The sequence below is a fragment of the Salvelinus sp. IW2-2015 genome, linkage group LG18, assembly GCF_002910315.2.
Source record: "Salvelinus sp. IW2-2015 linkage group LG18, ASM291031v2, whole genome shotgun sequence".
Taxonomy (NCBI): domain Eukaryota; kingdom Metazoa; phylum Chordata; class Actinopteri; order Salmoniformes; family Salmonidae; genus Salvelinus; species Salvelinus sp. IW2-2015.
Genome location: NC_036858.1, coordinates 62,901,755 through 62,924,946, shown reverse-complemented (window position 1 = coordinate 62,924,946; position 23,192 = coordinate 62,901,755). Strand labels below are relative to the sequence as shown.

The 23,192-nt window shown below is 44.0% G+C and overlaps 2 protein-coding genes across 4 annotated transcripts in view; both read right to left on the bottom strand.

Moving 5' to 3' along the window:
• LOC111977980 (casein kinase I-like) overlaps nt 1-9,239 on the bottom strand; it is a 15,277-nt gene extending 6,038 nt beyond the window's left edge. The window contains exons 1-3 of one of the 3 annotated variants that reach the window (XM_024147640.2): nt 8,881-9,239; nt 7,289-7,389; nt 6,943-7,053 (exon numbers count right to left, since the gene is read on the bottom strand). In XM_024147640.2, the coding sequence (XP_024003408.2) occupies nt 6,943-7,053; nt 7,289-7,364 (187 nt within the window). In that variant the 5' untranslated portion in view covers nt 7,365-7,389; nt 8,881-9,239. Of the gene's footprint in view, nt 1-6,500; nt 6,545-6,942; nt 7,054-7,288; nt 7,390-8,880 lie in introns of those variants that run through there. The other 2 variants (XM_070448645.1, XM_070448646.1) reach the window with 2 other exon arrangements.
• A 482-nt stretch (nt 9,240-9,721) lies between these two features.
• The window catches only part of LOC111978781 (trinucleotide repeat-containing gene 6B protein-like), a 51,497-nt gene continuing 38,026 nt past the window's right edge, over nt 9,722-23,192 (bottom strand). The window contains 10 exon segments of the mRNA XM_070448644.1: nt 9,722-11,734; nt 16,376-16,515; nt 16,689-16,759; nt 17,115-17,324; nt 18,081-18,173; nt 18,696-18,839; nt 19,054-19,215; nt 19,588-19,749; nt 20,078-20,255; nt 21,391-21,519. Of these exon segments, the coding sequence (XP_070304745.1) occupies nt 11,218-11,734; nt 16,376-16,515; nt 16,689-16,759; nt 17,115-17,324; nt 18,081-18,173; nt 18,696-18,839; nt 19,054-19,215; nt 19,588-19,749; nt 20,078-20,255; nt 21,391-21,519 (1,806 nt within the window). The 3' untranslated portion in view covers nt 9,722-11,217.

Sequence of the window (23,192 nt, the reverse complement as noted above, 5' to 3'; positions counted from 1 at the left end):
ATTTATAAGGATGCCCACTGTAGGGAATGGAGGTGAGAGTGATTTATAAGGAATGGCACTGTAGGGAATGGGAGGTGAGAGTGATTTTAAGGATGCCACACTGTAGGGAATGGAAGGGAGATGCGATTTATAAGGACATGCCAACTGTAGGCGAATGGAGGTGAGAGTGATTTTTAAGGATTCCACTGTAGGGAATGGAAGGTGAGAGGTGATTTATCAAGGATGCCCATTGTAGGGAAGGAAGGGAGAGTGATTATATAAGGATGCCCACTGTAGGGAAATGGAGGGAGGCTAAGATTCCTCATAAGGATGCGCCACTGTAGGCAGGAATGGAGGAGAGAGCGAGATTTATAAGGATCTCACTGTAAGGGAATGGAAGGGAGAGTGAATTTATATTCATGTAGGAATGGAGGGAGAGTTCAGCACTGTAGGAGGGAGAGTATTTCAGGATCCAGCCTGGGAGGAAGGGTGATTTTAAAGGATTCCACTGTAAGGGAAGGGAAGGGACGAGAGTGATTTAATAAGGATGCCCACTGTAGGGAATGGAAAGGGAGAGTGGATTTACAAGGATGCCCACTGTAGGGAATGGAAGGGAAGAGTGATTTATAAGGATTCCCCCACTGTAGGGAAGGGAAGGGAGAGTGATTTAATAAGGATGCCCACTGTAGGGAATGAGAGTGAGAGAGTGATTTATAAAGGATCCACTGTAGGGAATGGAAGGGAGAGAGTGATTTATAAGGATGCCCACTGTAGGGAATGGAAGGGGAGAGAGTGATTTATAAGGATGCCCACTGTAGGGAATGGGAAGGGAGAGAGTGATTTATAAGGAATGCCCACTGTAGGGAATGGAAGGGGAGAGTGATTTATAAGGATGCCCACTGTAGGGAAATGGAGGTGAGAGTGATTTAATAAGGATGCCCACTGTAGGGAATGGAGGTGAGAGTGATTTATAAGATCCCACTGTAGGGAAGGAGGGAGAGGTGATTTATAAGGATGCCATGTGGATGAGGGAGAGAGTGAGTTTTAAGATGCCCACGTAGGGAATGGAAGGGAGAGAGTGATTTTAAGGATGCCCACTGTAGGGATGGAAGGGAGAAGAGTGATTATTAAGGATGCCCACTGTAGGGAATGGAAGGAGAAATGATTATAAGGATGCCCACAAATGTAGGGAATGGAGGTGAGAGTGATTTATTAAGGATGCCCACTGTAGGGAATGGAAGGGAGAGGTGATTTATAAGGATGCCCACTGTAGGGAATGGAAGGGAGAGAGGTGATTTATAAGGATCCCACTGTAGGGAATGGAGGATGGAGAGTGATTTATAAGGATGCCCATGTAGGAATGGAGATGAGAGTGATTTATAAGGATGCCCAACTGTAGGGAAATAGAGGTGAGAGTGATTTATAAGGATGCCCACTGTAGGGAATGGAGAGAGAAGTGATTTATAAGGATGCCCACTGTAGGGGATGGAGGTGAGAGTGACTTTATAAGGATGCCACACTGTAGGGAATGGAAGGGAGAAGTGATTTATAAGGATGCCCACTGTAGGGAATGGAGGAGAGTGATTTATAAGGATGCCCACTGTAGGGAATGGAGGTGAGAGAGTGATTTATAAGGATGCCCACTGTAGGAATGGAAGGGAGAGGTGATTATAGGATGCCCACTGTAGGGAATGAAGGGAGAGTGAATTTATAAGGATGCCCACTGTAGGGAATGGAAAGGGAGAGAGTGATTATAAGGATGCCCACTGTAAGGGAATGGAAGGGAGGTGATTTTAAAGGATGCCCACTGTAGGGAATGGAAGGGAGAGAGTGATTTATAAGGATCCCCACTGTAGGGAATGGAAGGGAGAGAGTATTATAAGGATGCCCACTGTAGAATGGAAGGGAGAGAGTGATTTAGGATGCCACTGTAGGGAATGGAAGGGAGAGAGTGATTTATAAGGATGCCCACTGTAGGGAATAGAGGTGAGAGTGATTTATAAGGATGCCACTGTAGGGAATGGAAGGGAGAGAGTGACTTATAAGGATGCCCACTGTAGGGAATGGAGGGAGAGAGTGATTATAAAAGGATGCCCACTGTAGGGATGGAAGGGAGAGAGTGATTTATAAGGATGCCCCACTGTAGGGAATGGAAGGGAGAGAGTGATTATAAGGATGCCCACTGTAGGAATGAAGGGAGAGAGTGATTTATAAGGATGCCCACTGTAGGGAATGGAATGAGAGAGTGATTTATAAGGATGCCCACTGTAGGGAATGGAGGGAGAGAGTGATTTATAAGGATGCCCACTGTAGGGATTGGAAGGGAGAGAGTGATTTATAAGGATGCCCACTGTAGGGAATGGGAAGGGAGAGAGTGATTTATAAGGATGCCCACTGTAGGGAATGGAAGGGAGAGAAGTGATTTATAAGGATGCCCACTGTAGGGAATGGAAGAAGAGTGATTTATAAGGATGCCCACTGTAGGGAATGGAAGGGAGAAGCGTGATTTATAAGATGCCACTGTAGGGAATGGAGGTGAGAGTGATTTATAAGGTGCCCACTGTAGGGAATGGAAGGGAGAGAGTGATTTATAAGGATGCCCACTGTAGGGAATGGAGGTGAGAGAGTGATTTATAAGGATGCCCACTGTAGGAATGGAAGGGAGAGTGATTTATAAGGATGCCCACTGTAGGGAATGGAAGGGAGAGAGTGATTTATAAGGATGCCACTGTAGGGAATGGAAGGGAGAGAGTGATTTATAAGGATGCCCACTGTAGGAGAATGGAAGGAGAGAGTGATTATAAGGATGCCACTGTAGGAATGGAAGGGAGAGAGTGATTTATAAGGATGCCCACTGTAGGGAATGGAGGGAGAGAGTGATTATATAAGGATGCCCACTGTAGGGAATGGAAGGGAGAGAGTGATTATAAGGATGCCCACTGTAGGAATAAGAGGAGAGTGATTTAAGGATGCCCACTGTAGGGAATGGAAGGGAGAGAGTGATTATAAGGATGCCCACTGTAGGGAATGGAGGGAAGAGTTGAATTATAAGGATGACCCACTGTAAGGGAATGGAAGGGAGAGAGTGATATATAAAGGATGCCCACTGTAGGGAATGGAAGGGGAGAGTGATTTATAAGGATGCCCACTGTAGGGAATGGAAGGGAAAGTGATTTATAAGGATGCCCACTGTAGGGAATGGAGGTGAGAGAGTGATTTATAAGGATGCCCACTGTAGGATGGAAGGTGAGAGGTGATTTTATAAGGATGCCCACTGTAGGGAATGGAAGGGAGAGAGTGATTTATAAGGATGCCCACTGTAGGGAATGGAAGGGAGAGAGTGATTTATAAGGATGCCCACTGTAGGGAATGGAGTGAGAGAGTGATTTATAAGGATGCCCACTGTAGGAATGGAAGGAGAGGTGATTTATAAGGATGCCCACTGTAGGATGGAAGGGAGAGAGTGATTTATAAGGTGCCCACTGTAGGGAATGGAAGGGAGAGAGTGATTTATAAGGAGCCCACTGTAGGGAAGGAAGGGAGAGAGTGATTTATAAGGATGCCCACTTAGGGAATGGAGGTAGAGAGAGTGATTATAAGGATGCCCACTGTAGGAATGGAAGGAGAGCTATTTATAAGGATGCCCACTGTAGGGAAATGAGGTGACAGAGTATTTATAAGGGTGCCCACTGTAGGGAATGGAAGAGGAGAGAGTGATTATATAAGGATGCCCATGTAGGAATGGAGGGAAGAGAGAGTGATTTAAGGATGCCCACTGTCGGGAATATGGAGGGAGAGAGTGATTTATAAGGATGCCCACTGTAAGGGATGGAAGGGAGAGTGATTTATAAGGATGCCCACTGTAGGAATGGAAGGGAGAGACGTGATTTATAAGGGTGCCCACTGTAGGGAATGGAAGGAGAGAGTGATTTATAAGGATGCCCACTGTAGGAACTGGCCAGGTGAAGAGAGTGATTTATAAGAATGCCCACTGTAGGATGGAAGGGAGAGGTGATTTATAGAGATGCCCACTGTAGGAATGGAAGGGAGAGTGATTTATAAGGATGCCCACTTGTAGGGAATGAGAAGGAGATGTGATTTATAAGATGCCCACTGTAGGGAATGGAGGTGAAGAGTGATTTTATAAGGATGCCCACTGTAGAGGATGGAAGGGAGAGTGATTTATAAGGATGCCCAGCTGTAGGGAATGGCAGGTGAGAGTGATTTATAAGATGCCCACTGATAGGAATGGCAGTGAGAGTGATTTATAAGGATGCCCACTGTAAGGGGAAATGAGAGGTGAGAGTATTTACAGTGCATTCGGGAAGTATTAACCCCTTGACTTTTTCCACATTTTGTTACGTTACGCCTTATTCTAAAATTAATTTAATTGTTTACCCCCTCAATCTACACACAATACCACAATGACAAAGCAAAAACAGGTTAGACATTGTGCAATTTTTTAATGGAAAATATTGCATATAGTTGAAGTCGGAAGTTTATACACTTAGGTTGGAGTCATTAAAAACTCGTTTTTCAACCACTCCACAAATGTCTTGTTAACAAACTATAGTTTTGGCAAGTCGTTGGACACCTACTTGTGCACGGCACAAGTCATTTTCCAAAATTGTTTACAGATAGATTATTTCACTGTATCACAACTCCAGTGGGTCAGAATTTACATACACTAGGTTGACTGTGCCTTTAAACAGCTTGGAAAATTCCAGAAAATTATGTCACGGCTTTAGAAGCTTCTGATAGGCTAATTGACATCATTTGAGTCAATTGGAGATTTACCTGTGGATGTATTTCAAGGCCTACCTTCAAACTCAGTGCCTCTTTGCATGACATCATGGGAAAATCAAATTAATAAGCCAAGACCTCAGAATTCTTTTTTGTAGACCTCCACAAGTCTGTTCATGCTTGGAGCCATTTCCAAACGCCTGAAGGTACCACGTTCATCTGTACAAACAATAGTACGCAAGTATAAACACCATGGACCACATAGCCGTCATAACGCTCAGGGAGACGCGTTCTGTCTCCTAGAGATGAACATACTTTGGTGCGAAAAGTGCAAATCAATCCCAGAACAACAGCAAAGGATCTTGTGAAGATGCTGGAGGAAACAGGTACAAAAGTATCAATATCCACAGTAAAACGAGTCCTATATCGACATAACTTGAAAGGCCGCTCAGCAAGGAGGAAGCCACTACTCCAAAACCGCCATAAAAAAAGCCAGACTATGGTTTGCAACTGCACATGGGGACAAAGATCGTACTTTTTGGAGAAATGTCCTCTGGTCTGATGAACAAAAAATAGAACTGTTTGGCCATAATGACCATCGTTATGTTTGGAGGAAAAAGGGGAGGCTTGCAATCCGAAGAACACCATCCCAACCGTGAAGCCATGGCTGGCAGCATCATGTTGTGGTGGTGCTTTGCTGCAGGAGGGACTGGTGCACTTCACAAATAGATGGCATCATGAGGGAGGAAAATGCTGTGGATATATTGAAGCAACATCTCAAGACATCAGTCAGGAAGTTAAAGCTTGGTCGCAATGGGTCTTCCAAATGGATAATGACCCCAAGCATACTTCCAAAGTTGTGGCAAAATGGCTTAAAGACAACAAAGTCAAGGTATTGGAGTGGCCATCAAACATGACCTAAATCCTATAGAAAGTTTGTGGGCAGAAGAACTGAAAAAGCGTGTGCGAGCAAGGAGGCCTACAAACCTGACTCAGTTACACCAGCTCTGTCAGGAGGAATGGACCAAAATTCACCAACTTATGTGTGGAAGCTTGTGGAAGGCTACCCGAAACATTTGACCCAAGTTCACAATTTACAGGCAATGCTACCAAGTATGTAAACTTCTGACCCACTTGGACTGTGATGAAAAAAATAAAAGCTGAAATAAATCACTCTACTATTATTCTGACATTTCACATTCTTAAAATAAATTGTGATTCTAACTGACCTAAAACAGGGATTTTTACTAGGTTTAAATGTCAGGAATTGTGAAAAACTGAGTTTAATGTATTTGCCAAGGTGTATGTAAACATCCGACTTCAACTGTAAGTATTTCAGACCTTTTACTCAGTACATTGTTGAAAGCCCCTTTGGCAGCGATTACATGTTTTCAGGATCAGGATGCACCTGAGCTCAATTTCGAGTCTCATAGCAAAGGTAGCAACATTTTCTAAAAACCTGTTTTCGCTTTGTCATTATGAGGTATATGTGTAGATTGATGATGGAAAACATGTATTTAATACATTTTAGAACAAAGCTGTAACGTAACAAATGAGGAAAAAGTCAAGGGGTCTGAATACTTCCCAAATGCACTGTATAAGCTAATGTGACTGACTGGGGTTTGATCCCAGGTCCTACGTGTCACAAAATGGAGTTAGCCCTCTAAGCTAAAGCCTAGGCTTTAGCTTGAAAAACCCACACAGTCTTCAGTTAGGGTTCCCCCAACAGTGCCCACCCCCACCCCTGACCACACCCTCTTGTCTTAATCCTCTCTCACCTCCTCCCTGCATCATCTGTAGAACTTGCTCTCGATGTGGAGTTGTGGGGTTTGGTCTTACACATTCCAGCTTAATGGCCACCTCCTCACCCGTGGCAATGTTAACGCCTGACAGAGACACAGGAAGTGACACATACCATGACCACCTTTTTGATGATGCAATCACCATGGCCTACTCTGACACAATTTTATTTTTATGCCCAGCTTTGATGTGTTCAATGATTAAATGTGTTGGGACAGAATTTAACGTTTGTATGGAAGGCAGTCCATCCTAGAGTATGTTAATTAAGAGGTTTGTGAGAATAAGTCGTGCTAGAGCTCCATTAAAATGAAGGTTCTACCCAGGTAAATGTTCCCAAAAGAGCCGCTCCCTATCTTCCTGCCGAGGCGGTACTGTTTCCCACTCTCAGCTCCATGGTTCCTGCTGTCTCTCCTCTCTCACCTCCTCCCTGCATCATCTTGTAGAACTTGCTCTCGATGTGGAGTTGTGGGTGTTTGGTCTTCACACATTCCAGCTTAATGGCCACCTCCTCACCCGTGGCAATGTTAACGCCTGACAGAGACACAGGAAGTGACACATACCATGACCACCTTTTTGATGATGCAATCACCATGGCCTACTCTGACACAATATTTTATTTTTATGCCCAGCTTTGATGTGTTCAATGATTAAATGTGTTGGGACAGAATTTAACGTTTGTATGGAAGGCAGTCCATCCTAGAGTATGTTAATTAAGAGGTTTGTGAGAATAAGTCGTGCTAGAGCTCCATTAAAATGAAGGTCTTACCCAGGTAAATGTCTCCAAAAGAGCCGCTCCCTATCTTCCTGCCGAGGCGGTACTTGTTTCCCACTCTCAGCTCCATGGTTCCTGCTTGTCTTCACAATTCACTGAGGGGGCAGACATACAGGAGGACACACAAACTGTCATCAATCAAACTGTAGATCGATATAGCAGAAGGAAAATGTGACGCAGCCCAGTTCCACCACAATCTCAAAGGGCTCCAACTCAAATAAGATGTTTCAAAAGGGAGAATTGGTTACAAAATGAGAGCTGGGACAAGAGAAGGCCCAAAATGAAGACAGAGTCAGGCATGGAAAAAAGGAGAAAACATGATTTAAGCCAAAATAGTGGGAGTGGGGAAAAAAGTGTGGTTAAAATGGTGATTTAAAAAAAAGTTTCTTACTACTTAGAAGAAAGTTGGGTGATTTACCTATGGATTTGAAGGATCATGAGTTGGGAGAGGGCAAATGTAGGAGAAAACTCAGTGTGAATGTGACTTCATTAATTCAGCACTTTGAACAAGCCATCTCACCTCAAAGGAAACCAATATATACACAAACAATTAGCATAGCCTAATAATCTGAGTCCCCAAAGAAACTAAGTGAAATACATTTTCTTCCATCACAATACAGGGAGAAGTTAACACTGGAAAATGGCTGTGGTGGTGTTTAAATACATACATAGCGAAGGCACACTGATGATAAAGACAGCAATTTAACACATTTACCATTTCTATTTATGCTTTGTAAGGGCAGTGCACTCAAGATGCCCCGCTGGTGTCTTATCTGTAAAGGTTGTGATTTGTCACAGATGAACTCTATACAGATTAGTACAGATGAACTAATATAGTTCCATTGTATTCTGTTCTACTATTCCACAGTCATACATAATGGTGGTGGATGAGATAAATCCTAACATCGATAGAAGACGATGAAGATGAAGCAAGGTAATGATAGATGACACAAATGTTGGATTTTAATTTGAGCCAGTTTGCTACAGCTGGAAAATAATCCTGCAGCAAGAGTAAATATGAATTATCATGTGTATTATAATTAACGGACATTTTCGTAGGGGTTGGTGTATTTTTCGTAAAGGAAAATCAAGTGTGAAATTTCAAACTTCAGAAGCCTTTTAAACCTCAAATATACTATAACTTTGAATTTCCTGCAACAGTGTSATCAAATTAAGATCCTACATCTGTAGAATCTACATGCAATCCCTTATAATCTTACCATGATCATTTTACACTGTAAAACCAACTTAATTTAAGGTCAAACTCTTGTTCATGAATCCACAAGTCAGTCAACGGTAAATAGCCTAGCCTACCCTACAAGCCTATTACAAAATGTAGCCCTATTGTTGTTGCAAGGTTGTAGCGCTGCTCTGTAGCAAGATGCCAGGGGCAACAACGTAATTTACTGCAGATCTAACAGAGTAAACCAGACCTGGGAAGCTAGATGAAACCTATCCAAAAAGTCTAATTCATATAATTAGGGCTACATTAGAAACATTCGCATTCAGGTTCAGTGTGTCAAAATTTGCACAAAGCCGCACCCTTGGCTTGGGAAAACCTCGGTCGAGAAAAACTATTAACCTACCTTCTGATTCTGACTCGCCTGTTTAGGTTCCTGTTCAAACCCCAATCACAAACACAATTCCCCGATTTAGCAGTGGACCGGTGACATTCCTCCCCTCACCCGTTTGATCAAGCTCTTCAGGGACTGCTGCCTTCCTTCCACCGAGGTGCTGATCAGGACGTTATCATTCAAACAGCACCATGGACAGAGAAAGACGACCGCGGAGTTTTACAAACCATTCCTCACCGCCGTCCTGACCCAGATGTCAACGTCCCGCGGTATAATCTGGTCTAATCTGCACTGCGAATTACAGATATTTTGGTGTAAACTKAGAAATCCAGCTATCCCCTCTCGCTCACCTGTTATTATACCATTGACAATATCAATGATGTCATTCAGCACAAACCATAAGAAAATGCCCGGATTGCCTTAAAGACACCGCGCATCACGCAGCTGTCACCTGTACATTTTAGTAATTTAGCAGAAGCTCTTATTTTACAGGCGCAATTAGGGTTAAGTGCCTTGCTGAAGGGCACATCGACAGATTTTTCACCTAGTCGGCTCGGGATTCGAACCAGGTAACTTTATTTTACTGGCTCAGCACTCTTAAACGCTCGGCTAACTGCCGCACTGTTGTGAACGTCGTGAGCTGGTGCACGGTCCAAGGCTGCTCATTCTACTGAAAGCGTTCTAGTTCGTCTGTGCATGGTGTTCTCATTTAATTCTTTATTTAACTAGGCAAGCCAATAGACTGCTCATGGTAAAAGTTTACAGAGAAGCCACGGTAAAGGTTTACTTGATGTTCAGTCAAGGACAACAGGTCACTGAAGTAGTGGTGTGGTACAAACCAATGACAACCAGACTTTAATACAACCTTTATTGTCTTGTTCTTGTTTGCTTAAATTAAAACGTCCTCCTTTGTAAAATCCAAAAAGAAACTAAAATAACCTGAACAGGAGTGATAAAGCCCACCTTAATTTAAATTGATACACAAAACATTTTACAATTAGTAACTTTAAAGTGTTTGCGAAACACTGCTCCAGCTCTGCTTGGTTTGGTAGGTTTTGGCATCTTAACATGGATGCCTTCAGTTGGTTGCTTCTTAAAAAAAAAAAAAAATGATTATTGCAATTGACCAAAAAAAAAAAATGCTGCTAAAACCACAACTTAAGAGAAATATGCATTAGTGCCTATGTTGTTGAACTTCCAGCCACACACACACACACACACACACACAGAACACCTGATGTAAGCGGTCACACAAACATTTGCCTCCCTGAAAGGGAAGAGCATTTCAGACACACACACTTTCTCTATCACACATCACCAGCCCACACACCATCACGCGCTTGTTAATCATGTTCTCATCGCCAAAAGGAATTGACCACGGCAACGACACACACAGGGCGCGTTCCTATGCTTAGACGTTGCTGATGCCTGACAGTTCTTACTACGCCTGGATAGGTATTTTGAGTATCAGCTAACCACTTCATGTTATAACAATTTGTCAGTCGATGACGTGGCAGGCAAACATTGGTTGTTGCGTCACCTCGTCTTAGCTGTGAAACGCACCCACAGACTCCTCCTATCCCGTCACTCGTCTCATGCACAGTTCCACAGGCAGGCAGGAGGGCACCTTGTACAGCTTGTAACAAGTGATCAGTCATCATCAGCATGGCATTATAAGAACCAACTTGATTGAGTAAGAAAATGTAACGAGGTCAGCATTTTGAAGTAAAAACTAAAGAGATAAAGGACATCTTGGATTTTTCCACAATTTAACCAACATACAACAAGATACATTAGACATCATAGCAGTGACATAGCAGTGTGTAACTGGTGAGAAAGAGAGAGTCAGAAAGGGTTGGGCCAGGTAGGTAGGTACTGTGAAAACAAGATCCTGTAGGTTTGTATAGTAGAGGGGTGTTGTAATAAGGTGTTACACATCACATAGGAAGAGCTCCATGTGTTGTCACGTTGTTGGTTTCTCTACAGGCCTGAATGATAGGATCTCAGTGAGTTCTGGTTAATGGGTGAAGAGTCGTCATCCAGATGAGTGAGTCTAACGGATTCCACCTTGGTCTGTTCAAGTCTTGCTGTTGAAGTCTTCATTTAAGGGGAAAAGATGTATGTATGTTGAGTAGTGTTGGCATGTCACGGTCTATTAATGACACAATGTGTGAGAGTTAACGTCAGAGGATCTGCGTGTTTGTGACTAGTGTCATTTCATCTGTGTGTGTTTAAGTATGTATATGTGTGTGAGAACATGTGTAAGTGCATGTTTATTCGGTGTGTACACACAGTATAAATACATTTATACTGTATTCGCGTGTAGGTTCATGTATTAGGTGTGGTCATTCAGATGGAATCAGCCCCTCCTCCTAGCAGGTCTCCAGGCAGCAGAGCAGCAGGACTCCCCATCTGGTGTGGATCCTCTATGGCAGGGGACCCCCACATACTACTGCTGGGGTACCCTCCACCCCCCATCCCTCCCCACAAACCCTGTCTGCTGGGCTCACCACCCCCAGCCACCCCAGCACCATTGCTGCTCCACTGGGCAAACATGCTCAGGCCAGGCCCCTGGGCAGGGGTAGTATCCAGGCAGCCTCCTGTACTGTCCAAACTCTGCCAGCCAGAGCTGACGGGCCCCGAGCTGCCTCCTCCTCCAGGGACAGAGCAATCTCCTCCTCCTCTGGTTCTGTCTCGTTCCCTTTCTCCACTCCCTCCGCTGCTATTGGCCCCCACTGCACCTGTCCCTGTGGGCCCCCCCTGGCTTCCGCTGGCCCCTCCTCCCGCCTGGGAATGTGCAAAATAGCGAGCAACCTCTTCCTCGCTCACAAACTTGGCCAAGATGGTGGTATTGCCCAGGACACACCTGGAAAGAGAGAGGAGAGTGTAAGGAGTGATTTAATGTTGTTTTGTGTTCACTGGCTGTTATCTATTAGTCGTAACATTCTATTATAGTAACCCCCTCATTAAGTCCATGCAGGTTTTTCCCATTTACTATGAAATTACTTTATTCCTAGCTCACCAGACAGTCTGCATGGAATGTCATTGATTTTCAGTCTATGGTTGGTCTATTGAACCAGTGTTCTTTCCACCAGCACATGGAGTAGCCAGCCAAATCGAATAAGTAGCTGGCCAGGCTCCGGTGGGGAGTGGGTTGAGATAGAGCTTGTTCGGCAAAAAAAACTATTTTAGTGGCCTCTGGTACATTCTAATGCTAGATTGCGTTTACAACCAGCAACTATCAGGACATAATGCTGGTCACATTTGTTTTCATACTTTTAGAGGTTTCGATTCATCAGCTGTTGTACAATATGATATAAAACACAGGGAAAGTACATTCTGACTGCACTCGGTCTTTAAAATAATCCTGTAATTATGCTGACTTCCACAGGCTTCAAGCTTCCATTTAAGAGGCATTTTTTGTAATTTTCTTGAATTTAAAAAACTTTCACCCCTTTTTAAGGACATCACTGCCGGCCAAACTCTCCCCTGACCCGGACGATGCTGGGCCAATTGTGCACCATCCCATGGGTGTCCCGGTCACGGCCGGTTGCGACATGCTATGCTAATATCTTTGAAAATACCATCTAAGTATCATTAGCTTTTAAAACAATTAAATCAGTTCTCTTTTATCATATTTTGGACCAGTGAGGCTCTTTCTAGTCTACCAATGGTTCTTGCAGTGAGGAGGATTCACCATCCTCATTGAATGTTTTAATAATATATTTGCGAATAATCACAACAAAAAACTGCCGGTATGCAAATTATGGGAGCCAAATGAACAGCTCTTAACGATGCGCTTACCTACTGACAAGTCACTCACTTTAACGTCACTGTTTTTTATTTATTTTATTTTTGTTTAACCAGGTAGGCTAGTTGAGAACAAGTTCTCATTTACAATTGCGACCTGGCCAAGATAAAGCAAAGCAGTTCGACACATACAGAGTTACACATTAAGTAAAACAAACACAGTCAATAATACAGTACAAAAACAAGTCTATATACACAATGTGAGCAAATGAGATAAGGGAGGTAAAGGCAATAAAAAGGCCACGGTGGCAAAGTAAATACAATATAGCAATTAAAAACACTGGAATTGTAGATTTTCAGTAGGTGAATGTGCAAAGTAGAAATACTGGGGTGCAAGGGAGCTAAATAAATAAATACAGTAGGGGATGAGGTAATTGTTTGGGCTATGTACAGGTGCAGTGATCTGTGAGCTGCTCTGACAGCTGGTGAGGGAAATAAGTGTTTCCAGTTTCAGAGATTTTTGTAGTTCGTTCCAGTCATTGGCAGCAGAGAACTGGAAGGAGAGGGAGCCAAAGGTGGAATTGGCCCTGGGGGTGACCAGTGAAATACACCTGCTGGAGCGCGTGCTACGGGTGGCGTTGCTATGGTGACCAGCGAGCTGAGATAAGGSGGGACTTTACCTAGCAGGGTCTTGTAGATGACCTGGAACCAGTGGGTTTGACGACGAGTATGAAGCGAGGGCCAGCCAAAGAGAGCGTACAGGTCGCAGTGGTGGGTAGTATATGGGGCTTTGGTGACAAAACGGATGGCACTGTGATAGACTGCATCCAATTTGTTGAGTGGAGTGTTGGAGGCTATTTTGTAAATGACATCGCTAAAGTCGAGGATCGGTAGGATGGTCAGATTTACGAGGGTATGTTTGGCAGCATGAGTGAAGGATGCTTTGTTTTGCGAAATAGGAAGCCAATTCTAGATTTAACTTTGGATTGGAGATGTTTGATGTGAGTCTGGAAGGAGAGTTAACAGTCTAACCAGACACCTAGGTATTTGTAGTTGTCCACATATTCTAAGTCAGAACCGTCCAGAGTAGTGATGCTGTGCGGGCGGGCAGGTGTCTGGCAAGTCCTGACAAACGAGCTCTTTAGTTTACTTGTCCGAATGAGATACAATGGACGTATACCGTGCAATCGGAAAGTATTCAGACCCCTTGACTTTTCCCACATTGTAACGTTAGCCTTACTCTAAAATGGATTAAATCGAAATTTCCCTCTTCAATCTACACACAACACCCCCATAATGACAAAGCGAAAACAGGTTTTTAGAAATACCTTATTTACATAAGTACTCTGACACTTTGCTATTAGAATTGAAATTGAGCTCAAGTGCATCCTGTTTCCATTGATCATTGTTGAGATGTTTCTTCAACTTGGAGTCCACCTGTGGTAAATCCAATTGATTAGACATGATTTGGAAAGGCCCACCTGTCTACATAAGACCCCACAGTTGACAGTGCATGTCAGAGCAAAAACCAAGCCATCAGGTCGAAGGAATTGACCTGAAAAAAGCTGTGCAGCAACGCTTCCCATCCAACCTGACAGAGCTTTAGGATCTGCAGAGAATGGGCGAAACTCCCAAATACAGGCGTGCCAAGCTTATTGCATCATACCCAAGAAGACTCAAGGCTGTAATAGCTGGCAAAGGTGCTTCAACAAAGTACTAAGTAAAGGGTCTGAATACTTTTGTAAATGTGTTTTCATTTTATATACATTTGCAAAAATTCCAACAAATCTCTTTGTTTCATCATTATGGGGTATWGTGTATTGATTGAGGAGAAAAAACTATTTAATCAATTTTATCATAAGGGTATAACGTAACAAAATGTGGGAAAATGAAGGGGTCTTAATACTTTCCGAATGCACTGTATGAAAGACTCTATTCAGTCAATTCGACACCTTTTATAAACTAGTCAAGCTCGCTGTTTGTCAATCAAAGCACAGTAAATAGCCTAGGCACCACCAATCCGTGGCAGGGCCAGTTGGCAAAAAATCGAATGGCCCGAACAGAATTTCTATATGGTGTAGTTCTTAAATGCATTGGGGTCATGCAGGGCCTATAGCAGCGCTTCCAAAACTCGGTCCTCGGGACCCCAAGTTTTGGTGTTTGCCCTCGCACTACACAGCTGATTCAAATAATCATCAAGTTTGACAACTAAAAATAGCTGTGTAGTGCTAGGTCACAAACCAAAACGTGCACACCCCTTGGGGTGCAGAGGGCAGAGTTTGGGGAAACGCTAGCCTATAGGTTGGCATACTTTATATTAATCGGCTACATTTGGTTATGATGATGTGTATTAAAGCTGTGTAATATAATTAAGCAAGTCATTACTATATTCTTCAGGACTACAATGTATTCATGTATTTTTGTTTCTAAAGTATGTCACTTAGAGAAGATTAGAAAATGGGATGTTGGGTTGTAGTTTGAAATACTTGCTACACCAGAAGTTAATGGTTACATATGAGGAATGTATATGGTGGTGTCAATTAAGGGTGGATATGAGCCATGGGCTTTGAGAGTTACAAAGTAAGGGAAAAGGCAATCACATGGTTGCGGTCACTGATAAGGTTGGATAGCTATGGATTAGTGAGGAATGTGGGCCGAGGTCAGGTCAGATGAAGGGAGAAGGAACAGTTTATTACACACATCACTTAGCCTGCCTAGCAACAAAGATGTAATGTTTTGAGAAAAGGAGATTTCACTTAAAGTGGGGTATAAATACTTGTGCTGGTGGGAACATTTCAGCTGTCTGACCCATTGGGTGAATAAACTTGGTTTGCACTTTTCCTAGTTGTCCGTTAGGTTCTAAATAAACAGAGTAAAAACGAACGCCCTTTAAGACCAACATTCCAAAAGAGATAGACATGGTGACAGTAGGCTAGCTGTTTATTTGTAGCATTCTTTTTGCAGACTATTAACAGTAGCCAGCATATTGCTAGTATGTTCACTACTCAAGGTTAACTTTTGTAAATCACTTTCCCTAAAATAAATAAACTCTGAGTAGATTGATGGGCGTTTCTTTTAGCTCTGGACAGCTGTGACTAACGGAAGTGTGGTGGTGCTTGAATGAACGGCCAATCATATTGATCAACTACAAATAGCATGACATTTACGAGTGTAGTCTTCAATGGTAGACTGTGAAAGAGCAGGTAAATATTTTACACGAATGCAAAAATGATCTAAAAAGTTACTGGCCATTGATGAGATCCACTGGCCCAAAGGGTTTTTACTGGCCCCGAAGGGCCATCGTTAATGTTGGACCCTGCACGCTAAAGAAAATAAATGACTGTGCCAGAAAACAATAGGTGGATTTCGACTATACAGGATGTGCAAATTCATCCTCTCTCCCTCTGTGTAGAAAATCGACTGCAATCACAACACAAACCCAGGTACCGAGAGGCGGGACAGACAGCACTGTCAAACCAGCAGTGTTTGTCTGTCGTCGCTCAATTTGTGACCGACAGGCACACTGCCTATCAAAATATGGGTAGAAGATGCATGACGTTCATTCTAGCGGGAGAGGGCTCAGCAGACTTGTTTCTAACTAGAAAACTGAAAAGTAGCCTAGTTAATTTAAGTGGAAAAAGTATCTGTCTGAAAAGGAGTCTGTAATCATCTGTAAAGCCGGCAATAAAACACAGTGGAGCTGCTGCCTGTTCATCTACAGAACTACACCATGATTGACAGGCTAAGAGGGGCTTACATGTGTAGTGCGCTCTGGGCCTTCGCAGCTTCCTGTGGGGTGCTGTAGCGAATCAGAGCGCTGCCCTGGGTCAGGCCGAGGTGAAAGGTCAGCAGGGGGCCATGCTGCATACAGATGGTACGGAGGGTGGAGCCGTCGATCTGCAGGAGGGGACAACATGGAGGGACTGGGGTTAGGGATGACTTGTGCGGTAGAGGTGATATGTGCAAGAGAAGTGATGCTGTATGTGTGCACATGCGTGTGTGTTGTCCTGAGGAATGGTGTGTGTGTAGTCTTTATGAGGGATGATGTGTGTGTGTGTGTGTGTGTGTACCTGTGGAGTGAGATTGCAGAGCACCAGCCAGCAGCTTCCTCTGGAGGTCCCCCCATCACTCCAAGCAGAGCCTATTAGCACCAAACCACACACGGGGATCAGTTCCACATAGTAGTCAACCCCTACCTCTGTACCTGCGGCAGACAGTTCTGGACCAATGAATGAGAAATAAGCCCTGTTCTTCAAGCTTGGTGAATAAAAGGCCTAACCACCTAGCTATGCAATTTCTCTGGGGTTCTGTCCCAAATGGCACCTTATTCCCTTTATAGTGCGCTACTATTGACCAGGGCCAATAGGGAATAGGGTGCCATTAGGGATGTGGAAGCAGATCAAGGCAACGGACATCTGGGTACATTTAATACTTCACCAGGCAGCAGGCAGGACAGACCAGGGTGGAAAGACTCAAACACCCTGTTATGACATTACCAGGGCCATATCTGGTTTCCTGGCTCCCGCTCGAGCTGCCCCAGCCACGGGCCTGCCACGGGCCACGGGACGGCGAGGCCTGCTTCTGATTGGTGAGTCCCGGGGGTGGGCGTGACAGCTGCTGGGACTGTTGGTTGCGATTGGTCTTCCACATCTTGTTGTGTCCAATGGGCTCAGGGGGCCAGCTGGTCTTGTACTCTGTGTACTTTGCTATGGGCAACAGGAAATTAACTAGTCAGACCTGGGTCTGACTAACAGCAGGATGAACACAGCCAGACTAAACTCAGACAGACAGTTGAAACTTGACACCCTGAACGACAACATTTGACAGTAAATAAAAGGAAAAGCAGAGTGTTTATTTTGAACCCCAGGAGAATGTTTAGGGTGTGTTTATAAATTCGAACTGGAGTGCCAGAGTGCGCTCTGGGCGTTCGTAGAGTGTTTCGCTCTCGGAGCATTCAGAGCGCACACACTGGACGGTCTGGGTGAGAAGTAGGGTTGATCCAAGCGTTCTGACCTCACAACGGCAGTCAAGCTGCCAAGCTAACTGGCTTACTTGCTAGCTACTTCCAGAGAAAAACGAGAGAACAGATCACTCTGACCCTTTTTACTCGCCCTAGCAGAGCTGGTAAGGCTGTTTTCATGTTATCCAGAGAGTCGGTGACTAACTGTGCTGCTGGCAACAATTTAATCACGAGTTTTTGTCGACYTTTACTGACACATTCAACCGGTGTTGAGTGTTTGTAAATGTATTAGTTATTCTGCACTCTGGCATACTCAGAAGAGAGTGCTCTGAAATCAGAGTAGATAGGCAGAGTGAATTTACAGACGCACGCTAAGTGAACGTGATAGCTGTTTTGGTGAAAGGCACCTTTGGACTTCATAGCACATCCATAAAGCATACATAGCACATCCATAAAGCATACATAGCACATTCATAGTGTTACTACGTTTTCAGTCTGTTACCCGAGTTGTGTGCGTTGTTGAGGGGGCTGTCTGAGGCACTGTAGGGCCAGGCACCAGGTGAAGGCAGCAAGGTGTTCAGGGAGGGGTTGGCTTCTGGAACACAAACACAACAAGCTTAACTCATGGGGGCCACGGTGGCTCGTGGGTCTGCGTACCCACATCCATACCCCCCACCTTGTGAGCAAAACATTTTAGCGGCCCCCTTCGTGACAGCGAAGATTAACTTCAAATCTTTTATATTTTATGTCATGCAATTCGGCAAATTTTTCCACAGGGCATAGAGACAATTTAGCAGTTTTAAAGCAAATTTGTAAGTTCCCATTTTTTWAAATCTGAAATTGGTCCACGGACCACCAGTTGTCCATCCCGGATATAGTAAAATAGAGTATATTATTAACACAACTTGATTTTTAACTGGTGCATGCATTGATGGATATGATTTCAGTGGTATACTAGTTTCTTTGACTTTGTGAGGACGAGGGCTGATGACAGCATACTTATGTAATGTGTTATTGTTACGTAYTATGTCAGGTCAGCTGGTCTCTTATCAACAGGTGCTCAGAAAGTGGACTTAGTCATAGATAGTTGCAACTCTGCTTGAGTCTCGGTAGGTACCCGTGTTGTCTCTTAGCAACTGGTGCTCGGTGTCGTTGAGGCTGGACGGCCCAGGGATTCCCATCATGCTCCCTGGGGTCATGTAGGGGTCAGACTCGGGGTCGATGCTCTGGATCCCCTTCCAGGGCACGCCGGGCTGGAACTCTGACAAACAGAAATTATTGATTTTTATTTTGAAAACAAACAGATGAAGCCACCTCATCGACTTAACCCTGGTCCCAGAGAGCTACAGGGTGTTGCAGGCTTTTGTTACAGCCCAACACTAACTGATTCAGGGGATTTGGTCAAATCAGGTGTGTTAGTGGTTGGATAGATCAAAATCCTGCAGATTCAGTTGGTATTTAGAATGGCCACGCACCAGGAGGCCAGCTGGACGTGCCCTGGGGCTTGGAGCCCATCTTGTTCCCAGGAGTACGGTGCCAGTTGTCCCTCTGGAGGGGCATGCCTAGCCCCTCCCCTCCCATCATGTCATACTGGGAGTATGGAGAGCCCACCCTTCTCATAGGGGTGGACATAGGACCTGAGAGGAAGAGGGGGATTGAAAGAGGGAGAAGAGAAGACAATAAGAGAGCGATACAGAGGAGAGAGAGAGAGATGAAGAAAGACAAATATAGCCAGATGAAAAAGCAGAAGATGGGTCAACAATCAACATATACATGTTGGCATTTACATTTTAGTCATTTAGATGACGCTCTTATCCAGAACAACTTACATGAGCAATTGGAGCTAAGTGCCTTGCTCAAGGGCACATCAGCATATTTTTCGGCTTGGGGATTCAAACCAGCGAACTTTCGGTTACTGGCACAACACTCTTAACCACTAGGSTACCTGCTGCCCCATGTCATACTATAATTAATTCCGTAAACTCACTACAGTGTTAGGACTCTCTCACCGTTTTTGTTGAGGCTCTCAGGAGGGGAGGGGGCAGGAGAGTGACCCTCCATCATCCATTTGAAGCGGGACTGCTGCCCCCCCATGTCCTTCATCCCCCCTGGGCCTCCCATCACCGAGCCACCCATGTCCAGACCAGACAGGTTCACTCCTCCACCATAGCCTGAGAGGGAGGGGGACAGGTAGGGGTTAGAGCTGATGGCAGGGGGCCTGTATGACTCAATTACATGCAGAGAATCAGTCAGTATGCAATGAAAATCCTCAAGACGGTTTACACTGACAGTAAGCATTTGGTTGGACGGTGTGTACCCTGTACATACGACAAATAAAACTAACATTGTTAGTGGTTTGTATTGAAAATAAGATGTATAACACAGTTGTGTCAAAACGAGTGGGACGTTCTCTTGGGTAAAAAGGAAAATCAAGCATTTTTCAAAAAAGATTATCATCTATCCTTTACGTCCTTTCATGTCATTATTTACAGCGCTCACCAGAGTAGCCCTGTGTTTTCTGGTGCAGGTCCACAGAGCCACCCATGCCTGGATGGGGCAGGGAGTCGGCCATAGGAAGTTTGGGGCCTCCTCCCAGGTCAGAGGGTGATAGTTTGGAGCCCCCTCCGACACCCTGCTGCTGCCTCTGCTGCTGGAGAACAGCCACGATCCTGGCCAGCTGAGGAGAGAGATGAGGGATGAGTGGAATTGGGAACCCTGTGAGCAGACATGCAACATGGGTGCAACACCAGCCTATGACTATTCATGTGAAAAGTCATACAAATCACAATTCAACATTTGTGTTCAAAACATATAGTATTTTCTCAAGTACAGAGGTTCACCTGATTCATAGCGGGCACGTTTCATTCTCCGTTGAAATAACTAGGGTTTCGTTCAATGTTCATTCACATTTTTTGAGGCACTGAGCAAATTTTAGGTTCTTGCGAGCGGAAACTTGAACAGTGTGAGAATTTCATGCAACTTCCGGTGCGCATTCACAGTGAACACTGAGGCTGTACCCTTACAGTTTGACAGTAGCCAATAAGCTATTTGAGCATAATGTAGYCCTACCAACAAAACCAATGGAGCAAATCCCATAAAAATTTCACATCGAAATAGCTTTTGAATTATATGACCTGGCCTATATGTGGTGTTCAATGCAGGCCTACATTGCATGAGACTTTTACATTATGAAGGGCTTGACATTAATTCATGATTTTTTACTTGGCCTGTAACACCATGGACCAAATAGGTTACTGTAAAATTGCATTGTATGATGCAAGAAACCCCTTTATAAAATAAAATGTATTATTATTACCATACAGAGAATTAGATAATGTAGGCTACCCCTCTGCCTATTGGCTTATTCATGCCTGTCTCTAAATACAACACTGCCCCTTTGATTAAGACAAGCTTTTTACCTTAAGACTGGCTTTTCAAAGAAATGTAGCCTACATGTTTTGTGCTCTTGTAGGAAGCAGCAACTCCCCATTGCTGACCTATACTTATGTATAACTGGGATAATAACTCACTGATCTGAAAAGTGCCTTCACTCGCAGCTGATTGAAAGACCGCTTATGGGCCACCCCTGCCAATAGAATTCTACTCCGTTGCGTTCTGGCTCTGCCTACAACAAAATCACAGACTCAATCTTGCAAAGTTAGATGTGTTTTGGTTTGTTGCATTGAAAAGGGACCGATATGTTGATTAGATCACAGAAGAACGGCCACGCTCGCTGCTTAGAGGGAACATTGGTTGTGTTGTTTCCAGTGCAGTAGTATTAGTAGCAGCTGTAACAGTAATAGCAGTTTGACCTGTTGTGGGTCGGCCTGCTGGCGTAGGTTCTGGGGGAACTTTCTCTGGTTCTGTAGGAGCTGTTGTAGCTGCTGTGGTGAGGTGAGCTGCTGGGGGTTCTGCTGCTGCTGGAGGAGGAGCTGGCAGGCCTGGGGGAGAGGGAGAGACCTGTTACAACACCCCAAGAGGAAGGCAGTCTCAACACAGTGCAGTGTTTGCTGCGGCGCCACGGCAAACTCATTGGTGCCACACCCCCAAAAATATGGAACATGAACAAATATTTCTGGCGAAGTTCACATTTAAGACACTAGAACAGTCCACATRACTTTTCCTCTGCAAACAAAATGAGCAATGAACAGAAAAATCTGACAACCCCATAGTATAATAGTTCATCTGTTTACCTAGTCGGCTTGTTGTCGCGTTCTATGGGAGAGAAATATTCCTTGAGGCGCATTCAAGTTACGAGTGCCATATGGAGGGAAACATGCATTCTGACTACCTCAAAATAATTTGGGGGAGTGACTAATTGTGATGACAGGTGAAATGTTTTGTTGAGCAAGAGTAGTGGTAACCAGGGAAAGTGTTAGGGGGAGAAAATAGTGACATGAAGTGGTCTCTGCGAGAAGTACAGGCATGTTACCCCGAGTTTCCTTAACAGGAAGGCCTCCATTATATTTACTGTGTTTATCCAAGTTTTTTGGGACATAAAATACATCAATAGGATGCTAACTAGATAAAAGATGACATTTGGTATCTAGCTAATGATTAGCCCAATAGGCAACCCCATGCGTCAGCCTATTTATAGCCAGCCACTATTCTGAATCAATTGGGCTGCAGGTAATATGCTTATTGCATAACTGATAATATGGACTAGAGGTCGACCGATTAATCGGAATGGCTGATTAATTAGGGCCGATTTCAAGTTTTCATAACAATCGTAAATCGGTATTTTTTTTTACGGCTTTATTTAACTAGGCAAGTCAGTTAAGAACACATTCTTATTTTCAATGACGGCCCAGGAACGGTGGGTTAACTGCCTTGTTCAGGGGCAGAACGACAGACTTTTACAGTGTCAGCTCGGGGATTCAATCTTGCAACCTTACGGTTAACTAGTCCAACGCTCTAACCACCTGCCTCACATTGCACTTCACGAGGAGCCTGCCTGTTACGCGAATGCAGTAAGAAGCCAAGGTAAGTTGCTAGCTAGCATTAAACTTATCTTATAAAAAACAATCATAATCACTAGTTAACTACACATGGTTGATGATATTACTAGTTTATCTAGCGTGTCCTGCGTTGTATATAATCTGTCGTTGCGCCAACGTGTACATAACCATAAACATCAATGCCTTTCTTAAAATCAATACACAAGTATATATTTTTTAAACATGCATATTTAGTTAATATTGCCTGCTAACATGAATTTATTTTAACTAGGTAAATTGTGTCACTTCTCTTGCAACAGAGTCAGGGTATATGCAGCAGTTTGGGCCGCCTGGCTCGTTGCGAACTGTGTGAAGACTATTTCTTCCTAACAAAGACAGCCAACTTAGCCAAACGTTGGATGATTTAACAAAAGCGCATTTGCAAAAAAAGCACAGTCGTTGCACGACTGTACCAAACCATAAACATCAATGCCTTTCTTAAAATCAATACACAGAAGTATATATTATTAAACCTGCATATTTAGCTAAAAGAAATCCAGGTTAGCAGGCAATATTAACCAGGTGAATTTGTGTCACTTCTCTTGCGTTCATTGCACGCAGTCAGGCATATGCAACAGTTTGGGCCGCCTGGCTTGTTGCAAACTAATTTGCCAGAA